General features: G+C 43.0%; 1 protein-coding gene across 4 annotated transcripts in view; it reads left to right on the plus strand.

Annotated features, from left to right (window-relative positions):
• The first annotated feature begins 990 nt into the window (after positions 1–990).
• The window catches only part of LOC126194773 (transcription factor AP-4), a 92724-nt gene continuing 72791 nt past the window's right edge, over positions 991–20923 (plus strand). The window contains exons 1-2 of one of the 4 annotated variants that reach the window (XM_049933062.1): positions 991–1231; positions 12588–12756. In XM_049933062.1, coding sequence (XP_049789019.1) covers positions 1146–1231; positions 12588–12756 — 255 coding nt within the window. In that variant the 5' untranslated portion in view covers positions 991–1145. Of the gene's footprint in view, positions 1232–11716; positions 12347–12411; positions 12435–12494; positions 12757–20923 lie in introns of those variants that run through there. The other 3 variants (XM_049933064.1, XM_049933065.1, XM_049933063.1) reach the window with 3 other exon arrangements.

The following is a 20923-nucleotide window of genomic DNA, read 5'->3' on the forward strand; positions in this document are numbered from 1 at the left end:
TTTTAAATATTTATTGCCAAAAAAGGTTGGTTATCCAATTATTTCAGTGAAGTTTGTAGTGTACTAAAAGTTCCAATGTATACTGACCAGCTATTGAATTACAACAGCGTTTCGACAGACAACTAATGAAACTGTACTAATGCAGGTATACCACCTGATTAGTAAACTATGTTTGGTTAATGTTGATTTAAGGAACAGATCTGGCAGATATACAGTTATAAGTATCGTGAATACTTTTTTTTCTAGAAGATACTGAAAAAACAACCGAAGGCTAACTTTTTTCCCAAAGTATATAAGATTTATTGTGCGGGGTGTTTTCATTGGACACGGACACTTAAAATCATGCGAAATGAACGCACGGGGAGCAGGACAAGTCCACAGCGATGACATTCTACGATAACCGCTAGATGGCAGGAGCGTTCAGTTCATACTTAGGTCAGTAGATACTCGTTATATGTGCTTTCGATTTCATTGGATTATTTATCGCGTAAATGAAAACAGGGATCGAGACCAATGCCATTTGTTTAATTCGACTATTAAAATCAAATATATATATAATTGTATCCATTATAATGTGTGTCTTTTGGTATTAGGTGAGTCATCGTATTTTTCGGCAGTGATTTTAAATAATAAATTGTCTGTTTGCACGAATAACTCTCATTTTATTACTTCAAAATCCTGTTTCCCGACCATCATTGTATTCCCAGTCTAGCAGAGCAGACCGGTACAGCTGGCAGATGTTTATCGCCTGCTTCCCGCCCAGCCCGGCAACACCGTCGTCATACGCGCTAGATGCCGTTGGCGGAGGAATGTAGTGCCGTATGTTTCCCATGTTTTTATGGAAGTTGTAACGTGTTGAGTCTTTATGTATGTTATTTGTTGAAGTAAAGTCTATATTTGTTCATACTAAAGCAAGAAATTCATTCAGTATTCGAGAACGTGTTGTCACTTTCAAAGTATGATGCGGATGAATATTCGGTGACGAACGTGAACTCTTCAGCTGTTTCCCGCCAAAGATCGCCATTACAAAACGTGAGGCGTTGCGTGTGTGGTTTGGCGTAGGAATTTGTGATCAAGAGGTGTAACTTTTTTCCGTTTATTGCCATAGACAATTGATAGGCAACAATAGTGTCGATATACGAGATATGTCAGTATTTAACCGGAGTGAAGAGCAACGTTGTTTAGAAGGACTGCGACACCAAGACAAGGAAGTTATTGGCAGTTTGTGCAGGTAAGCAAAACCGCCCGCCATATGACGCGCCATAGCGGGAGTGGGCGGTATGTCTCTTTGAAGTTGAAGATGTCGAATCTTGGTGTATGTGTTTGAATATTACATTATCGGAGATGTGTGTAACGTGTTTGTCGAGCGAATCACTGAATTTACAGACTAGTGCAGGGATTTAATAGAAAGCCGCTTCCCGTTTTGACTATTACGGAGAAACGTGTTGTGCCATGCGTACCGGTATTCATCACAGCTGATTTTAACTCGCCATGTTGCAGTAGTCAGATGATAATAGAGTATTATTAATGTAAGATAACTACGTCATTTTTGTGTGTAGCTGATTATGATTTCCCGCACATCAGGCAGTCATTAGACTTAGTTTTACACCTGCGTGTAGCGGACAGACCCACGTGGGTTTCTGTAGTATTGACTACAGCTCGGCGTAATATGAATTGTGCCTTCAAATCTGCAGACAAACTGAACGACATTTTTTTATGTCTAACGAAAGCTTTGGACTTTTACCCAGATAATTTTCTGAAAATTTCCAGTTTTTCATTTTTTACGTCCGATTTAATTATACAGTGACATGGCGACTCGATAGTTAATTGCTATTTTTAATATTAATTTATCTATATATGCTATTTTTAATATTAGTGGATCTCGTTGAAACCTAAGTTAAGAAATGTACTGAGACTCGTAATCACAAACCGGAGATACAACTCATACACAGATTATTGTGTTGCATAAGTTTTAAATTTTGTTTTGCAGTCCGTAGAGATATATGAGAATACGGCTTTATTGAATTATTTATAAATATTACCTCTGTGCCCACTGTCAATGAATGCCTAGCTTTTGACTGTGTGTGTGTGGGGGGGGGGGGGGGGGGGGGCATTAGGTACTTACGGTATTTTCATGAAGGTGATCGTTGAATTCTGTTAGAAACAAATTCTGAGGTTCTAAATACCTGTGGTTTGGAAAATAAGGCTGGCAAGGGAATTGCCCAGCCGAATACTGATTTGTGTAACACATGCAGTGTCGCAGCTGACTGCCGTCGTGCCGAGTAAACAAATTATGCTTGTGTTAGGGGTCGCATATTGTCTGCATGTTTTAGCGCAATATATCGGTTGCTTCATTTTTACGTTTACATGCTGTACCTTTCTCGTGTGTATGAGTTCTACTTATATTTATGGCAGGGTAGCGGAACTTCGTTTTACGTGTTATTTGTGCCACAAAGGAAATGCGCCGCAATTTGTTCCTGTAGTATGCTGCTTTATGTATAAAGCCATTCTTACTAAATAAGTCTCAACGGAACGGTAGTAATGTCTCTTCGCCTGATAGTCGTAAGGCGCATTAGAAACCCCGTCGTGATTTGGATTATGTACTATCTGAACATTCAGATTTTGAAATTGTTTCTTTCATCATTGCACGAACGATTCATTGTCACACGCACTGCAGAATTAAAAGCTACATGTCAGCTATGTTATAGTTGAACCTCTTCGTGATGATCGCTCCTGTGGTAATTGTACTGATGGTGCCTAAGTCATGTTTCCAGTTTCGAACCGTTTTGTTGATGGTTAGCTCTTGTGGTAATACTTTGACAGACATAATTAAATGTGAAGTACATTAAGATTTAAATATGCTGAATCCTAGAATAAAGCCAATATTTTTTGCTCGGTGCTGCTGAGATTTTGACCCATTCGGCAGCCCTGTATTAAGAAACCACGGCAGTTGGTGCCCGTTAGCAGCTGTTCTCCATTCGTGGTTCAAGAATACTACATGTAGCCGAAATTAAAATTGTGCACTTGCTAATAATATTGGTTCTATGAGGTACATATGCAGCTCTCTACCACAGTATCGACTTGCCTTGTCCAATTCATTGACAGTTTCCAAATGTAGGAGGTGCTGTTTAACGCCGGTATTGGAACTATAAAGACGACCTGCGGTGTTACTTCTTGCCTCTTCATGGAGAACTGTAAGGGCGACAGTTTTAATTTCTCCGTTATTTCCGTACGTTATAAAACTTCTGTTTTTGGTCTGTGTTGTGTAGAAAAGTGGGATCTGATGATTTTATATACTCACGAACAACCTACTATGTCTAAACTGAGCTTGAGACTAACTGGAGCAGTTACGATAATTTCAAGAAGTGATACGGGGACCCTGTAGTCAAGGTCGCTGCCATCGGAGACGACAGCGGTATGCTCGGGCTGCATTCCACTGTGAAGCCAGGCGGCTGGTACAGCTTGGCCCAGGTCGGGGCGTTTGTTGGTGGCGCGCGTGCGTTGTAAGCGGACTCGGGTCTGTCCGACCGGCGGCAGGGTACAGCGGCACCACGCTTGCCGTCCATTCCAGTGGGGGCAGCAAAATGTTAATGGGATTTGATCGTAAGGCGTGTTGTTCCGCTGTGCTTTCAAAGACAGTCTGTTAGATATGGTTGTCATTTCGGCGTAAGCATTTGCAATGGGACCTACCGTGTGCGAATCCGGGAACTAAATTCTAAATAATTGGGTTTGAAGTTTTGTCTCCAATACTAGTCCCCAAATTTATTCATTAGAAATTTGGTCGTTAAAAATAGAAAATATCAGGTTGGCTTTCAGAAAAACCCGGTATTATCGTGGACTTAAATTTCACATGGAAAAATCAGATGTCAAGGAATCCCGTGTTTTTTAACCTCACAATGGAATTTAATTTGGCTTTAGAAATTGCAAATTTTGAAAGAATTTAATATTTAAAAGTTTTAATCATTCGAAAATTAATCGTCGGTGGTTAAAAGCGTTGGCTGTACGACAGCAGAGAGGAAAGAAGTCGTCACTGTTTAGACGCTCAAACCACCACCACGACTCGCTCACCATTAATTTTTCAGGAGCTTCTTGTAACATCTTCCTCACCATACATGGAACTCGAAGGGAATTTTTTTTTCTTCTAGGTAAAGGCGAGGTAACGACTACGTACGCGTAGATTGCTGTGTGTGAGTTTACATATCAGCATCCTATACTGCTGACGGTGATGTATGCCCAATTGGTTAAATACTTTGTGGTCGTGCAGCTTACCTTCCGACGATTATGCAGGCTACGTGCATAATGGGCTTTCGCTACCGACGTAGATGTCAGGTGCCAAGTTAAATATGAGCTTTGCGAAATTCGAGGTTTTCACCTATATTTGTTACGAAGACGAAGTGGGAAACGAACTGATACATGGCACGCTGGGCAGTTGTAAGACTGCAAATCTGAAGGTCCGGACTTCGATCCCAAATCAGTTCTAAGATCTTTCATTGCTTATGGTTTTTCAGATCTGTCTGTAAATGCCGTTGCACAGTGGATCAGAGTCCCCTAGTAAATGGTAGGCCCATATAGGCGGTTGGATAAATCTTTTTAAAATTCGGAGGAAGGTAGGAAAATCGCAACGTTACCCCACATTTTGTCGTATGGCAGTTTGTTTCCCGGTAGCAGCTCTTCGTCGTTCAAGTGATCTCGCTTCAAGTACCAGTCATTTGGCCACTTGTCCGATTGAAGAGAGAATCGTTGACGAGACAACGGGTATTGCATGTCGATCTGAAAAAAAAGTCGAAATCCCGGCCAAAGAAACAGAGGCAAATATTTAGTAAATAACGCAGTATCCATATTTATTTTGCTAGATTCGCTGTGATTGGTAATGCGTATAGTTGGATATGTTTGTATACCATCGGTTGTAGGCACACGTGAATGTTTCTTATAGGTCTACTTTAGCGTACATTTACAGCGTCAGAACTGATAAAAAACGCCAAAGAAGGGACATCAGTAACGGTACACTGTAGTGGACAACTGTTCCACAGAGTTGAACTAGCACATATCGTACGTGACATTATAAATATGCACCACCTGACTATAATGAAATGAAAAGGCACCTTCTCAAGAGCCTCAACCTAGTGCCACAGTCTGGGTTTAAAACCGTGCCCCGTCGCTCTGCCCGCAGCCACCTCACAATCGGATAAAAAGATCCTGTAAGTGAGAAGACGATAAATATAGGGTGGATTTGTCAATAAACTGTCACTTTGACGGTTACTGTGTGTTTCTGAGGAACTGATGCAGCGATTTCGTTTGAGAGAACAGATATCTATGTAAATACAAGATTTGTGTGTTTTTATCCAAAGTCGCCGAATTAAGTTGGGTGATGTTGAGGATATTAGATTAGGAAATGAGACACTTAAAGTAGTAAAGGAGTTTTGCTATTTGGGGAGCAAAATAACTGATGATGGTCGAAGTAGAGAGGATATAAAATGTAGACTGGCAATGGCAAGGAAAGCGTTTCTGAAGAAGAGAAATTTGTTAACATCGAGTATAGATTTAAGTGTCCGGAAGTCATTTCTGAAAGTATTTGTATGGAGTGTAGCCATGTATGGAAGTGAAACATGGACGGTAAATAGTTTGGACAAGAAGAGAATATAAGCTTTCGAAATGTGGTGCTACAGACGAATGCTGAAGATTAGATGGGTAGATCACATAACTAATGAGGAAGTATTGAATAGGATTGGGGAGAAGAGAAGTTTGTGGCACAACTTGACCAGAAGAAGGGATCGGTTGGTAGGACATGTTCTGAGGCATCAAGGGATCACCAATTTAGTATTGGAGGGCATCGTGGAGGGTAAAAATCGTAGGGGGAGACCAAGAGATGAATACACTAAGCAGATTCAGAAGGATGTAGGTTGCAGTAGGTACTGGGAGATGAAGAAGCTTGCACAGGATAGAGTAGCATGGAGAGCTGCATCAAACCAGTCTCAGGACTGAAGACCACAACAACATCCAAAGTCGTGATCATTACTCCATCGAATAGTGTCAGAATAGTGAAAGGCACAAAAATTTTCATTGGATGTGCACAGCATGGAATGCACTGTTGCTGCAGTACCCATCAACAACCCTGTCAGTACAGAAAGTTTATTTTTATGTTCCAATACTAAGTAAATATAGCAATAAGACATTGGTAAAAGTGCACAGCTAGTACTCAGGAAGATGACAGACTGCCTCCTCAAACAGCACTTGGCTCAAAGAAAGCCACTGGTGTTGAAGCAGAATTACTGTTGCGTGATCATTTTACAGTTAAAAGTTGGTACCATTAGGACCAACCAAGTAAATATATTAAGGAACTGCTTTATACGCTGTGTCCCAGGATGAATAGTCAGTTTTTATTGATATGACGGGATCGATCATTCGAAGCATGCTCACTTTTAAGAGCCGCGAACACTTCTGCATTAGAAGAGATGATTCATTGTAGCGACGATGAACAAGTGTTCATAGTTCTTGAGGTATGCGTTTCAGAGTCCAGGTTTTCGAGACCACTACTACTTCTCCGCATTCTTCTTCTTCTTCTTCTTCTTCTTCTGATGATGATCGTTCCTGGCGTATTACAGAATATTGGCCATTCCTGCTGGGATACCATGCGTATCATCGGTGGTTCCAAATAATTTGTCAATAAGCATAATCTCGTCAACATCATGGGGCTGCGTAGTTTCTGGTAGCTGTCGTTCGCATGGCCTAAGACAGCATTTCAGAGGGAGAGGAAACAGCGAAATGTTGTTTCTAGTACCAACTTTGATAGGTGGAGGCTAAGGTTTACAAATTGATCTCTCGCCTTTCCAGTCCACGATTCCGGCGACATCTGAAAGCAAGTTTCGTGGAAGTAAGTTAACTTCTTGTTGTGAAGACCTGCCCTTAAAATGTGAGGCCTGAACGGTGCCTTACTTACCGGGGGCACGTATTACGACTGCGATGGTTGAAATATTCGAGTCTGTCGGGCAGACCGTAGGGAAGGCGGAGACGGCCGAATGTGTGTCGAGGACGCGTCGTTGCGGCCTCGGGGCAGCGCCTCGTGGCTGCGGCGTCGCGTCGCGGGCCCGGCAGGGCGCTTGCCGCAGCAGGTGCGCGGAAGCACCTGCGCCACGACTCTAGAATCCAGAAACACCTCTGTCCGAGTGCTCGACAGGAAACTGACCAAGGTGGTTAACAGCTGTGATCGGAAAATAGGACCATAGGCGGACACACACACACACAGCGTTGAGAACAGACTAAAAATTTCCGTGCATAGAATTTCAGTGGAGGTGATTTTTCTTCTACGTCGTTAGGATGATGCGCTTTACAACTACTGGTCATCACATTCTGCGAAAACTTAACAGAGCAGTAACTAACAGATGAAAAAAAAATTAAGTAGGCGACAATATTTCGCTTGAAATGTGAACATTTTAAATGGAACTAGATGAAGTCTGTAACTGTCTCTCAAATTTAATTGGTTCAAATGGCTCTGAGCACTATGGGACTCAAATGCTGAGGTCATTAGTCCCCTAGAACTTAGAACTAGTTAAACCTAACTAACCCAAGGACATCACACACATCCATGCCCGAGGCAGGATTCGAACCTGCGACCGTAGCGGTCTCGCGGTTCCAGACTGCAGCGCCAGAACCGCGCGGCCACTTCGGCCGGCTCAAATTTAATTAATGACACACTTTTTAACATTACTTGCGTTTCAATATCGGTATTTCATTTGGCACGGCGAATTGCGGTAGCGTACTGCCATCAGGCTCCCCTCTACTAATCACACATTATTTTGTGTGATTGGATTTGTTGCCGCTCCGATGTTTTGTCACTGACCCACCCACTAATAATATATATATATATATATATATATAATCACATTGGTGGCAAATTGAATCAGACGACGTAGTGGGCAATAGGAACCTGGTTACAGATTGCTCCCTGAAGGCGTCGTACCGAACAAAATGTTGACTTAGGCAGGAAAGTGTCCTTTTAAGTTTCTAGACATCGGTCGCGACCTTTATCGTAACTTATCATATTTTGAAGTATTCGAGAAAGAATTTGTGATGACATGGAGGACGAAAATGAAGAGTAATTTGTGTTTTTATGTTAGAGTTAGTGTAACTTGATATAAGCTCGCAGTAAATGCGTATGAATCACGCAAACATAAGTTGACACTCGGCGTGCTGGCCGATGGGAGCGGCTGTAAATGGGAAATGCCTTTGCAGTTGCTCCCATCAACCACCGCGCCGAGTGTCAACTTTGCGCGTACAATACAAGGTACCCAAAATAAAACTGCCACGAGAAGTGTTTACAACTGTTCGTGAATAGTTTGAGAAATCGTGCACAGGCGATACGTAGACATCAGTGGTTACAGATTCCAACGTTTTCGCCGAAGAGAAGCTCTCCTGCATACTAATTAAAGCTTTTTCTTCTCGTACTTCAATCTTCTGGGTAATTTTATTTTGATGACGGTTTGCTACAGGTTATAATCTGCATCACCCAAAAGTTTGACTGGTAAATGCTTCGTAACGAAATGTTCCCTTTGTGATTCACAGATAATAAGTCAGTAAGACATCTGAGAAACATTAATACTTGTTGGTAAATGACATCCAGGCCAGTTGTTCACCAGATACGTATGGACTTTATCTTCGAGGAATAAAGCTCCTGCACATTCTCGTACTGATAACAATGGTGCGAACATTATTTCGATCGTTGCAGATGATAAAAGCTTCGGCAGAAAAATCGTGTGGCGATTCGACGGTGAGATTCATCGGACATTTAGTTATTGGCATCATTTTGCCATTTGGACTGCTTCATACATGATTTAGATCCCTGGATGAAACTTGAGTATGGAGACAAGTGTGAGGTTTGCCGGAACCGTCCGTTGCCCACGGCGCGAGTGAAGGCGCGGGTAGGAGCAGCTCGTACGCGTGGGACGCGCGGGGCCGAGATAAGCGGCAGCCGCAACATGGCGGCCAGACGGCCTTGTGGCCGGCGGCGCGGCCAAGCGCTGGCTATAAATACGGCGCCCGCGCGCGCCTGACTCACCGCACGGCCGCGCCGCGCCGTTTTACGTAACGCCAGCCCGCCGCCGCGTCTCCGCTTTCCCCAGAGAAAGCTCCCAGCCCGCCCCCGTGCCGGACGCTGCCGCCCTGGGAATGACGCGGGGTGTGGCGGCTTGAACACACGAGCGGCACTGACCCTGCTCTTCTGCTCAGATAACTATTTGTAGGCGTGTCGTTGTTTCGTTCTCGGGGTGCAAGGTATCTTGCTTCAGGGAGAATATTTGGCATTTGTGGACGTATTCATCCAACAGTAGTGTGTGTCGGACCACGTGAAATAGTGTCCCAAAGAACTCCATGATGCCTTTTGGACAGTTCGCCTCCATAGCTGAGTGGCCAGCGCGGCAGAATGCCGTGCGTGCGAGAGGCTTGGTTTCAAATTCCCTGCCGGGTCGCGGATTTTCTCCGCTCGGGTACTGGATGTTATGCTCACTTCATCATCATTTCATCCTCAGCGACACGCAGTTCGCCATAGTGGCGTCACCTGAGTACACTTGCACTGAGCGGCCAGTCTACCGGACGCGTGGCCCTAGCGAAAAGCACATTTTCGCACATTACAGACTGATTGGCCGCTTGTCCTAAAGAGACAACATAACTATTACGAGGGCGTGCTGAAAAATGCCAGAGATTTCTTTATGTGAAAACTCCTTAAACCTGTCTTGTTAAAACTATACTAACATTCCACATCTTTATTCTTCGTATCTCCATATTTATTTCTCAACATAATCACCCTGACGACGAACACCTGTCTCCCAGCGACAGACCAATTTATTGATACAGTCACTGCAGAATGTTTGACTTTGTTGACGGAGCCACAACATCGCCTCTGCTTGCACCGCTTTATCGCTATCTAGAGTTCAGCCGTCGAAGGATTTATGTAAATTTTGGAAACAGATGAAAGTCGACATTTCTACCATTAGGCAAGACTAGGCGGCGGCCTGGTGCGGAAAAGGGTTATTTCAAATCAAACAGCGAAAGGATTCAGCAAATGAGAAAAAACAGAATATCTGTCTATTTGTTGTTTTGGGAAATTCCAGAAATTGAGGACAATAAGAAATGAGGACATTTGTTGTTCTCAGTTAATTTTAAAGGGCCTGAGGACAAGTCATGAAAACTGAGGACAGTCCCGAGACAATGAGGACTCTTTGATAATTACTGTTATAAAACGAGATTCGCATTATTGATCCGTTGCAGGTTGGTGGTGATGAGTGGGGAAGAGACCATCGACGAAACCAATGATGTAAAAGGAGGGGGGAGTGTCATTTTTCAGTTCTCGTCTAGTGCGGCAAAACCCCTTAGCAACGGCCCTAATGCTCGGTGACAGTGAGCCCAAGGCGTCGGATTGTTGCAGTTCCCGCAGTGTTCGTGTGTGGTCTAGCATTGTCGTACTGAAGCACTGTGCTCCAGAATTGGACGAACTCTTCTAATTAAGAAGAATTTTCACGTAAATTCGGAGGTATTAACTTTTCAGCACACCCTCTTACAGTAAATAGCATGGGATTCGTCGCTGGTACAACCAAAATTGTTTCGTATTGGCGTCAGAAGTACCACTTAGCTTGAATTGGTACAGCAGGAAACGAAAAACGCCAAAATTTGCTAAGACGGAAATTAACTGCAGTGCATGTCACAGACCGGTAATTCAACACGAGAACAGGATTTGACCATTTTCTTCACTAGCAGCATGGTTTTTATCAACGAAGTGTTATAGCGACAATTTTGTCTTGAAGCATAGCGTTTTATCGGCGAAAACACCTGTTGCCAATCAATGAAGCTTCTGTTGACACTGTCTCGCAACATAAAATATGGTACCCTGACAGTTCCTATAGCGTGTGTTGATAATGCATTTGATCAGAGCAAGTTGCGTTATATTTACATACATTATGATTGTGTGGTACACCCGAATAAAAATTCATATTTGTTAAAGACTGTGGTCGAAATTATTTATTTAAACAGCACAAGTGCAGTTTGTTGCCGAGCTTCGGTTGCCTTTAAGAAGCCCGCAAAGTCCTGTACCTATGACCGAGCTTCGGACCTTGCCCGTGACGAGCTGTTGTTCGCATCTTCCGAAGTGGGACCCATCATTCTGTTCTCGAAGTCGAGGTGCAGGCGTGTTAGAATTTCCATCGGGGCTAAGGTTTCATGTCATAGGATGCCAGCTTCTCATTGGTTTGAATAACCGTCCCTTTTCCAGTGCCCTTGAGCCAAACACAGTTAGTCAGATTGTGGGTACGTCTCGCTGTCTGGTAGTCTTTGTATTGCAGTGCGTCGCAGATACCGCCAGACGGCAGTCTATAGTTCACATGAAATTCCCACGCATTTCATAACGTGCATTTGATAATTTTCCACAGGCAGCAACGAGGGCGACATCTGGTCAGGGATTCCATAGCATGCCACGTGACCTCAATGAAATGGGTGTATCCCATTTGCTGCACTATTAAAATATGGTCGCCAACTTCGTTTCGGTCCACGAGACAAGAGTTGAGTTCCCACAACTCCAGAATTTGTAATGGAATGTACTGTAGTTATTTAACTACTTTCATAAGGATTCAGAGATTCGACCTTTGGAATGGAAAATGCACACCGCAGGCAGTTAACACACCGCCTCCAGCTGACTCGTTGCATCTTCCGCCGATACTCCAGACAACCACCAAAACACGAATACAAGCGTCAGTAGGGCACGATATATCACTCTCAGATTTCGACAGAAGCGAATGGAATTTATGGCCTGTGCCAATTTAACATGTGCGCACTCAGTGAGATCCAACACTCACATAGAAAATCCGGAATGGGAATTCTAAAGAATAAGCACTTACTAATTCTGTTTACCGTATTGGTGGAAATGCTTCGTGGATCAAGGTACATCACTAAATGTCTGAACCAGAAATCAACACCTCACTACTCTCGAATCAGCACCTGCGAAGCAGAGAGGCGACGACTTCCAACACCCAGGATTACAGCCAAAAGAGTTCTCTCAAGAGGTCTGCGAAAGTTTTTTCAGCGTTCAGCTCCTTTGACCATTCGAATTCTCTAGCTGCAAGTATGTAATTTCCCGCTGGTGCAGATGACACTAGACTGTAAAATGTTGTCTCCTGTCAGGTAGTTTCAAAAATGTGATTCCGAAACTGGTACTGTGAAACACCTGATATTTTGAGAAAATTCACTCTCTTGAGACCGCCTCCACAAACTATTTGGGAGGATTACGGGAGGACAGGCGCATTATCTCCAGGCCGGAGACAGCTGCCTTGGCCGCAGGAGGACACGGGCGTGGCTGGGGAATATGGTAAACGCATGGTTTTACGTATCGTGTTGGGAAGTGTCGCCACAATTTATCTCGCGGATCATTAAGTTTTTACCGACGAAATGAATGAGTAGGTTGAGTTAGTGAAGCGGTAATGAGTTGGTTAAGTTAGTAGCCCCACTGTTTACAGAGGCAGTGGTGCGGCGCTCTGAGCACGGAGGTGCATCAGGCGCCGAGTAGATCCCCGGAGTGGAGCCGGGCGCTGAGGTGCGGCTGTTTGCAGGCTGAGCGAGCGGGCGTCGTCCCCCTGTACCAGCCACATGGAGCAGGAGAAGCGCATTCGGCGCGAGATCGCCAACTCGAACGAGCGCCGCCGCATGCAGAGCATCAACGCCGGCTTCCAGTCGCTGCGCACGTTGCTGCCGCACCACGAGGGCGAGAAGCTGTCCAAGGTGAGTACTGCGCCGAGCCGGGGGGATGTGGGGGCCACGCGTACGCTACACGGTGTAATTCTGGGTGTAGAGGGATTACTGGCTATTGACGGAACTCAAAAACTGGTTCTTTATTGCGAAGAAAGTCGTAACTGTGAGGTTGTGAAAGCCCTAGGGACCTACTTTAACTGGACACTGTCACAGAGCGGGGTTGGTGAATCTTTGGCCGACCGACAAAAGGGACCTTTCAACATAGTTTACGCACCACAGCGTGCTGTTCCCAGGGACGCTGCGGCTATGACCATCACAGACACTGTATTGTTAAGGGGATACGGAATCGGATTTTGGGTTAAAAAATCGAATTTTTTTTTATTGGCGTATTATATTCTGCCATGTTTCCTCTTTAAAATGACGTATCATACATAGCTCTACTACAATTATAACTATTTTATTTTTATATATTTGTGAGATCGGGTATTGCGCTTTAGTTATACACGTCTCTCGTGGCTGACCATGAACTTTTTGGCAGTACCTTTAAAGTGACATGAATTCAAATATCCCGGTTTCCAGCGACTATTTATACACTAGTTGCCCGAAAATGTTTCTCTCTGGTTTCCTCAAGTTACTCTTTGACTTTGTGGCGGGACTGTTTTGTAAACAGTGTGATATAAGAAAGTAGTTGTTGTTGAGTTATTTCGTATTTAGTGCTTCATTTTTCGCAGTGAAAATGCCTAGAGCTAAAGCAAAAGTATTTAAAAAGCGTGTGAACTGGCAAAAGAAAAGAAATAATGATTCATTAGCAAAGCAAAGCAGTTCATCATCATCACTGTTGGAAAATGTGAATCCACTTATTACTGATTTGCCGAACGAACTTACACCAAATGAAAACAGTGCTTCTCATAAAAAACTAAGAGATTTGGAAGAGAAATATAATTTACTTGATAGAGGGAATGAAGTTTTTGAACTCATTGATACGAATATATTGTGTGAAGCTCTTGAAAACAGTTTGTGCTGCAAAAAATGTCATGGAAACGTTTCTCTGAAAGTAGAATCCCATGTTGGCCTGGCTGCCCAGTTTAATTTAATATGCAGTGTTTGTAAATACAGCTGTAAGTTTCCAAGTTCGGTTTCAGTAACTGTAAATAATGGATACAAGAAAACTGAACTTTATAGTGTAAATATTAGGTTAGTTTATGGATTGCGAGCAATTGGTAAGGGCAAAGCAGCTGGTGATATGCTATGTGGTGTTCTAAATCTTCCAAGTGCACCTTCAAAGTTTGAAGCTTACAATTATGTACTAGGATCTGCAGTTGAAGATGTAGCACAGAAGTCAATGCAGGTTGCTGTGGAAGAAGCAGTGGAAGAAAATGACGGCAGTCGTGACCTCACAGTGGCGTTTGATGGCACGTGGCAGAAAAGGGGCCACACCTCCAACAATGGTGTTGTAACAGCAACTAGTGTTGATACTGGCAAGGTTATTGATGTTGCAATAATGTCTAAATACTGTAGGTGCACAGGCAGGCTGAAAAATGAACACAGTGATGACTGTATTGCTAATTATTATGGTAGTAGTGGTGGCATGGAGGTTGCTGGGGTGAAGAAAATTTTTCATTGCTCTTCACAGTGGTATAATGTTCGCTATGTCAAATATCTGGGAGATGGTGACTCTAAAGCATTCAAAGAAGTTTTGGAAAGCAAACCATATGGGAACAGTGTAAATATAAGCAAACTTGAATGTATAGGACATGTGCAGAAGAGAATGGGTGCCAGGCTGAGAAAGTTAAAATCAGTTATGAAAGGGAAAAAACTAGATGATGGGAAAACCTTGGATGGCAGAGGAAGATTGACTGATTCCATAATAGACCACATTCAGAACTGCTATGGCCTTGCAATCAGGCAAAATACAGGCAATCTTGAAGAAATGAGGAGAGCTATATGGGCTTTATATTTCCACACCGCATCCATGGATGAGCATCCACAACATGGTTTGTGCCCCAAAGGTGAAAACAGCTGGTGTAAATACAATAGGGGCTAACAACAGGAGAGAAATACATTCACCACCACAGTCTACCATCAGCCATCATGGCAGAAATAAAGCCCATTTTCAGAGATCTGGCTGACAGAAGTCTTCTGATGAAATGTCTTCACGGAAAAACGCAGAACCCCAACGAGTGCTTGAATAGTGTGATATGGCATCGTCTCCCAAAAACAGTGTTTGTCGGAATTAATACACTACATTTTGGTGTGTATGATGCTGTGGCAACCTTCAATCTTGGAAATATAACTAAATGCCAGGTCCTTCAAAAGTTGGGTATGTGTGTTGGTTCCCGTACGGTACGTGCTATGTTCTTTTTAGATCAGCACAGACTAAGGCATGCTGATAATATAATCAAGACATTAGTGAAAAAAGCAAGACAGGTGCAGAGGGGTGCCAAAAGAAGACTTGAAGATGATTATGAAGACTGTGAAGGGGGTATTAGCTACGGATCAGGAATGTTTTAATCTTCTTTCTCCGTTTCCCGTAAGTTTACTTTTTACTTCATCTAGGAACATTATCTCAGGTACTGGTCAACCTAGAAGTCTGAAATTTTTATGACGTAGTGACATAGGTCCCTATTACATACTGAAACAACGATTTTTTAATTACTTGATTTACAAAAGACTTAGGGGTGATAGTCTAGTAAAAAGCGATGGAAAAAATTTACTTAAAAATAAATGTACAATATCTCTGTAAGAAAATACTTTGACAATAAACTGTTGTTTCAGTATTGTTGTAACATATGAATGCACATACAGTAAAATTTTTACCTCTCTGTCTCCAATAGTTTGTGAGAAAATGTTCCCTATAGTAGGCATATATTAACATTGCGGGGATAGGTGATTCCGTATCCCCTTAAGGCCGGTATTGGTATTACACCATCGTATTTCTTTGACAAAGGTCTTTGATGTGGCGCGGAATAGAGGTGTTACACTGTCGTCATATTTTTCGTCAAATTTCAAGATAGCGGGTAACAACTTATTATGCACTGCAGTTAGTAGTACTACAGTAGCATTGTGCGTGTAATTGGAATAAAAGCAGCGGAAAAAAGGAAACATACTAGAAGCCATAGGTATTACGTCGAGATAATAAAATCATTCAGCAAAATTTGTTACGAAAGCTGCAAGTGGATGACGTCAAGTCAACTTACGAATGGATGAAAGTGTATTTCAGTATTAGTTCAGTCAAGGGGCTTCTCATATTACAAAACAGAATACTCTCTCGAGAAATGCTATACCCATGGAAGATAGGCAAACTGTGGCACTGGGATTTCTTGATACAGGAGAGTATGAGCAATAAGAACTTTTATTTTTTGAATAATTTAACAAATGGAATTAGTGTTCCAACAACGACAAAATTTAAAAAAGCAGGAAACTGATGAAGTGCTTTTGAACTTGTGGCATCCAGAGTTCAAAAATAGACAAAGTAGAATGCAAAGCTAAGAAAGATTTTTTTTATTTTAGTGTGTGACCACATCCTCTATTCCCGCTTGCTGAAAAGCTGCCTGGATGTATCCAGATCTAGTGGTGGATGGCTGTAGTTGTGATTTTGGACAGGTGTCGCCTGCAGCAAATTCCACCTGCTCATCAACACACAGTTCATAACGCAATTTCTTGCTCACCCCCCTCCCCCCACCTTACCCCTCCCTAATCGAAGTAGTTTTGTTCAAAAAAAAAAAATGAAAATACGCTACAGAATGCCAGATAGCTGTAGCGACACCAGCACTCCAAGCGGTTACATTTCACATCGCAGTGAACAGAAGACGAACGACATTTATGATCAAATCTACGGCGAGGCTCTAGATTTGATCATATTTATTTGACGAGGGTCGAGATTTCACAAAGTTGCCTATTACACGATCAAATTTCCTTGACATAAATATTTGACATATCAGTTTTGACAAAGAAACATGAAATACCGGCCTAAGCAGCATACCTGTCGTTACTTATTCAGCCATCGTAATAGCGTATACAGGATATCCCAATATGGATGGTAATTATACAGCGATATGATATGAATGTTCATTGCAAGCAAAAAGGTTGTGTAAACATGGACTCTGAAAATGCATGCCGTAAGAGCTGTGAGCATTTATCTTAGATACTGTGATACGCATCTCTTCTGCTGAACAAGCGCTCATATCTCGACGCACTGGTTGTTGTGTTGTCCTTACGTCCGTACCGTCATAATTGGCGTGCCACTGTTGAGATGGCTGTATTGGCACGTACTTAAAGCCAATAGAATAAAATTTAAAATAAATATCGCTCTTATGGTATTCATTTTAGAGCCCATACTTGACTTTTTCTTTCTTTTGGCTCATACTACGTCATCCCAAAGTATGGAAACCAAAGAACTTGTATTAGAGGAGATTTCTCAGTATCGAAGATTTAGTGCTCATAGCTCTTAAGGTATAAATTTTAGAGCCGCTGGTTTCTCGACTTTCTTGCTTCGGGACATAGTTCGTGTCATATCCGTGAATATTGACAATTCCTCTTCGTACAACCTGTATAGACATATGACTACATTAACGTCAGTAATGGACCAGTGATTCGATGAACAGCACCAAGGCCTTGAATAAAATAGAATTTCAGCAACCGCGGCATTGTGAAGAGACTCAGACCTCCGCCAATATTTTCAATACGTGTTACGAAAGGGCGGAGAAATCTTTCAGACCCTGGCGATTACACCGAAGATGCAAGATTGCGGCGTACCCTCCCTCGCAATATGAAAGTGCCCATGTTTTTATTAATAAAACTTCGAGTCTTTAAGATAGTTTACGTCGAACGAAATATCGTTAAGTTTGGCGGCGATGTAGAATTCTGACGAAGTCATGAGCCACCGTGTGTGATAATCGAGAAGCAGTTTCGGGTAGCAAGGCGGTGTCGCCGGGATTTTTGTCGCCTAGGTGATCACAGCAAGTGTGCTACTAGGTCGGTTGGCTGAGTGCGAGTTCTCTAATTGAGGAACGGGCACCTGCCCCCGCCCCTTCGTGTCAAGGATAGTTCGCCGTGGCCCGCGACACGTAGGCCTGCGGGGGCGTGTCGCGCAGCGCTGCGCCAGCCAGTGTGCCGCTAGAAACATTTACCTGGTACATTGTCACCCTCCACTATACGTGAAGGGTATTTTTATTGTATTTCTCGCATTACCTAACATATTTCCTTCGCATTAGCTATTTAATTATATTCCAAATAAATGGTTGCTAGGTTACTGGTCACAGATGAGTGAAAGGTCGCGCCCTGGGACTGACAACCATGTAAATGAATAGTAATTGCCTGGAGTTGGAAGCTGCGTAAGAGTGTACATTTTGTGCGGAGTACCCTAATACGTTCTGGATGCTTGCGGAAGAAGACTGAGCTCGATATCTTACAATAAGAAAACTCTAAATCGAATGGGTAGGAGTGGATGATGGAGCGGTAAAGCTAAGTTAATCCGTCGTAAGAGAGAGTTTTTTAGGCAACAGATAATGTGAGGGGGGAGGGGTACCTGTAAGTGGGTTAAATTTGCGTAATACAAGTTTCTATGATTGCTGTTAACTTGGTGGTGGTGGTGGTGGTGGTGGTGGTGGTGGTAGTAGTAGTAGTAGTATGAGAACGCTACTGGCGACATCCGTTGTGTTGGTATATGAAAAAGAAATGCAGGTAGCCTCATCTACTGATCGTGCTCGTCGGCCTTGGCGGCGAAAACGACTAGACACGTATTGTTTTTGGCAGGTGCTGAATGAGCGCACCTGTCGACCCACTTGGCTTGTGCGTCGTAAACACTCTCCTTGCCCTCACCGCTCTAACTACTCCTGCCCAGCTAACAGTCCCTCCATTCGTTCGTTGTTTGTAAGTTAGATCTTTAGGTTACACGGTATGAGTCACCTTCGTCGCCGTGTCTGCAGTGGGAACTGAAATCTGTTCGATTGTAATTTAATAAAGATTTCCTTTATCGCATTGCAGAATAGTTGTCAACAAGATTCCAACCGCTCCTTGCATTGCATTCCTTCGATTTTATCAGTGCAGCGAAAACTGTAAAGTGTAATAGAATGCACTAACACTGTCGTTCACGAAGAAGCTTAAGTTGACTTGTAGTTTCCTAAACACGTCATATGTAGACATCCATAATTTATTGTAGTTGCTCCAAAACGTCTTTTTGATGAAATCTCTAGCCAGATTTATTGAATATATTTAAAACCTTTGCGAAATTATGAAGTAAGGTATTGTTCATTTAATCTCAGGTTAACTGGCTATTTTCGGGTTTTGAGCCGAGAATCTACTCTGTAGGAACCAACATGGATTCCGGAAACAGCGATCGTGTGAGACCCAACTCGCTTTTATTGTTCATGAGACCCAGAAAATATTAGATACTGGCTTCCAGGTGGATGCCATTTTCCTTGACTTCCGGAAGGCGTTCGATACAGTTCCGCACTGTCGCCTGATAAACTAAGAGCCTACGGAATACCAGACCAGCTGTGTGGCTGGATTGAAGAGTTTTTGGTACACGGAACACAGCATCATGTTATCAATGGAGAGACGTCTACAGACGTTAAAGTAACCTCTGGCTTGCCACAGGGGAGTGTTATGGGACCATTGCTTTTCACAATATATACAAATGATACAGTAGATAGTGTCGGAAGTTCCATGCGGCTTTTCGCGGATGCTGCTGTAGTATACAGAGAAGTTGCAGCATTAGAAAATTGCAGCGAAATGCAGGAAGATCTGCAGCGGATAAGCACTTGGTGCATATACATATACAAATGTAATGTATTGCGAATAAATAGAAAGAAGGATCCTTTATTGTATGATTATATGATAGCGAAACAAACACTGGTGGCAGTTACTTCTGTAAAATATCTGGGAGCATGCGTACGGAACGATTTGTAGTGGAATGATCATATAAAATTAATTGTTGGTAAGGCGGGTGCCAGGTTGAGATTCATCGGGAGAGTCCTTAGAAAATGTAGTCCATCAACAAAGGAGGTGTCTTAAACACTCGTTCGACCTATACTTACGTATTGCTCATCGGTGTTGGATCCGTACCAGGTCGGGTTGATAGAGGAGATAGAGAAGATCCAAAGAAGATCGGCGCGTTTCGTCACAGGGTTACTTGGTAAGCGTGATAGCTTTACGGAGATGTTTAGCAAACTCAAGTGGCAGACTCTGCAAGAGAGGCGCTCTGCATCGCGGTGTAGCTTGCTGTCCAGGTTTCGAGAGGGAGCATTTCCGAATGAGGTATTATCAACACGTATGTGTAATACAGTGATTTCTCCAGTACACCTCATGCGTCGTAAGGACGTACTTAAAAATAACGCCACCTAGCTGCTAGAGAAATCTCATGCGTTCCATAAATTTAGAATTCTAGTACACTGCTGGACCCAAAGTCGACTGGCAGGGCCAGCTTTAGGTCACAAAAAGCCATTCCCACAACATTGCGGGATAGGCTTGTTGATTGTTAGAATCTGGAAGAGTACACGGGTCCTGGTATACCAGCGGAACATCCCAACTCAAATTAAAGAATCAGACTTAAACTGCACATTCATGTAAGTGTGTTTTCTCACTCGTCAGTCATAAAGTACCATGTACAAGCGTCATTTTTATTGCATGTTTTCGTTACTCAACTCAGTGACTAGTTTGGCCTAAATAATTAAATTCAAAATATTTCGCAAATATTTGCACGTTGTGCTGGGTTGGGTTGTTCGGCGAATCATTTACGCTAAGCTATTTTGGGGTTTGTTTACAAGTTTCACCACGGCTACACTGGTTTCCCGCCTTTAAATTGCAAAGAACTTTTGCCATAACTAAGAATTCTGATTTTTGGAGGAGTGCTGGGCGCGAAATTCTCTTGTACAGCATTGCCGATCTGTATCGTCCTTGCGCCCCCGTGCAGCCGACACTGTGTGCTGAACACTGTAGGCACTCAGGTCGCCATTTACAATGGAACTCGGAAAACGCTAACAATTCGTATAACTAAGTGCATATTGATACTCAGTTGGTGTCCGCTTATGAAACCTGCATGGGAAGAATATTCTGGATAATCTTTACCTCATATATGAAGAATACTGATTGGTTTATAGTGGGCAGTTTGCATAGTTTTTGGCCTTCGGCGGTTTGCTGGTCAGCGTCAAGTGCGTATCGTGCGTGTGGGTGGACGGGAGGCCGGGATAAAGGTCAC

This window comes from Schistocerca nitens, chromosome 7 (genome assembly GCF_023898315.1).
Source record: "Schistocerca nitens isolate TAMUIC-IGC-003100 chromosome 7, iqSchNite1.1, whole genome shotgun sequence".
In the NCBI taxonomy this organism is placed as follows: domain Eukaryota; kingdom Metazoa; phylum Arthropoda; class Insecta; order Orthoptera; family Acrididae; genus Schistocerca; species Schistocerca nitens.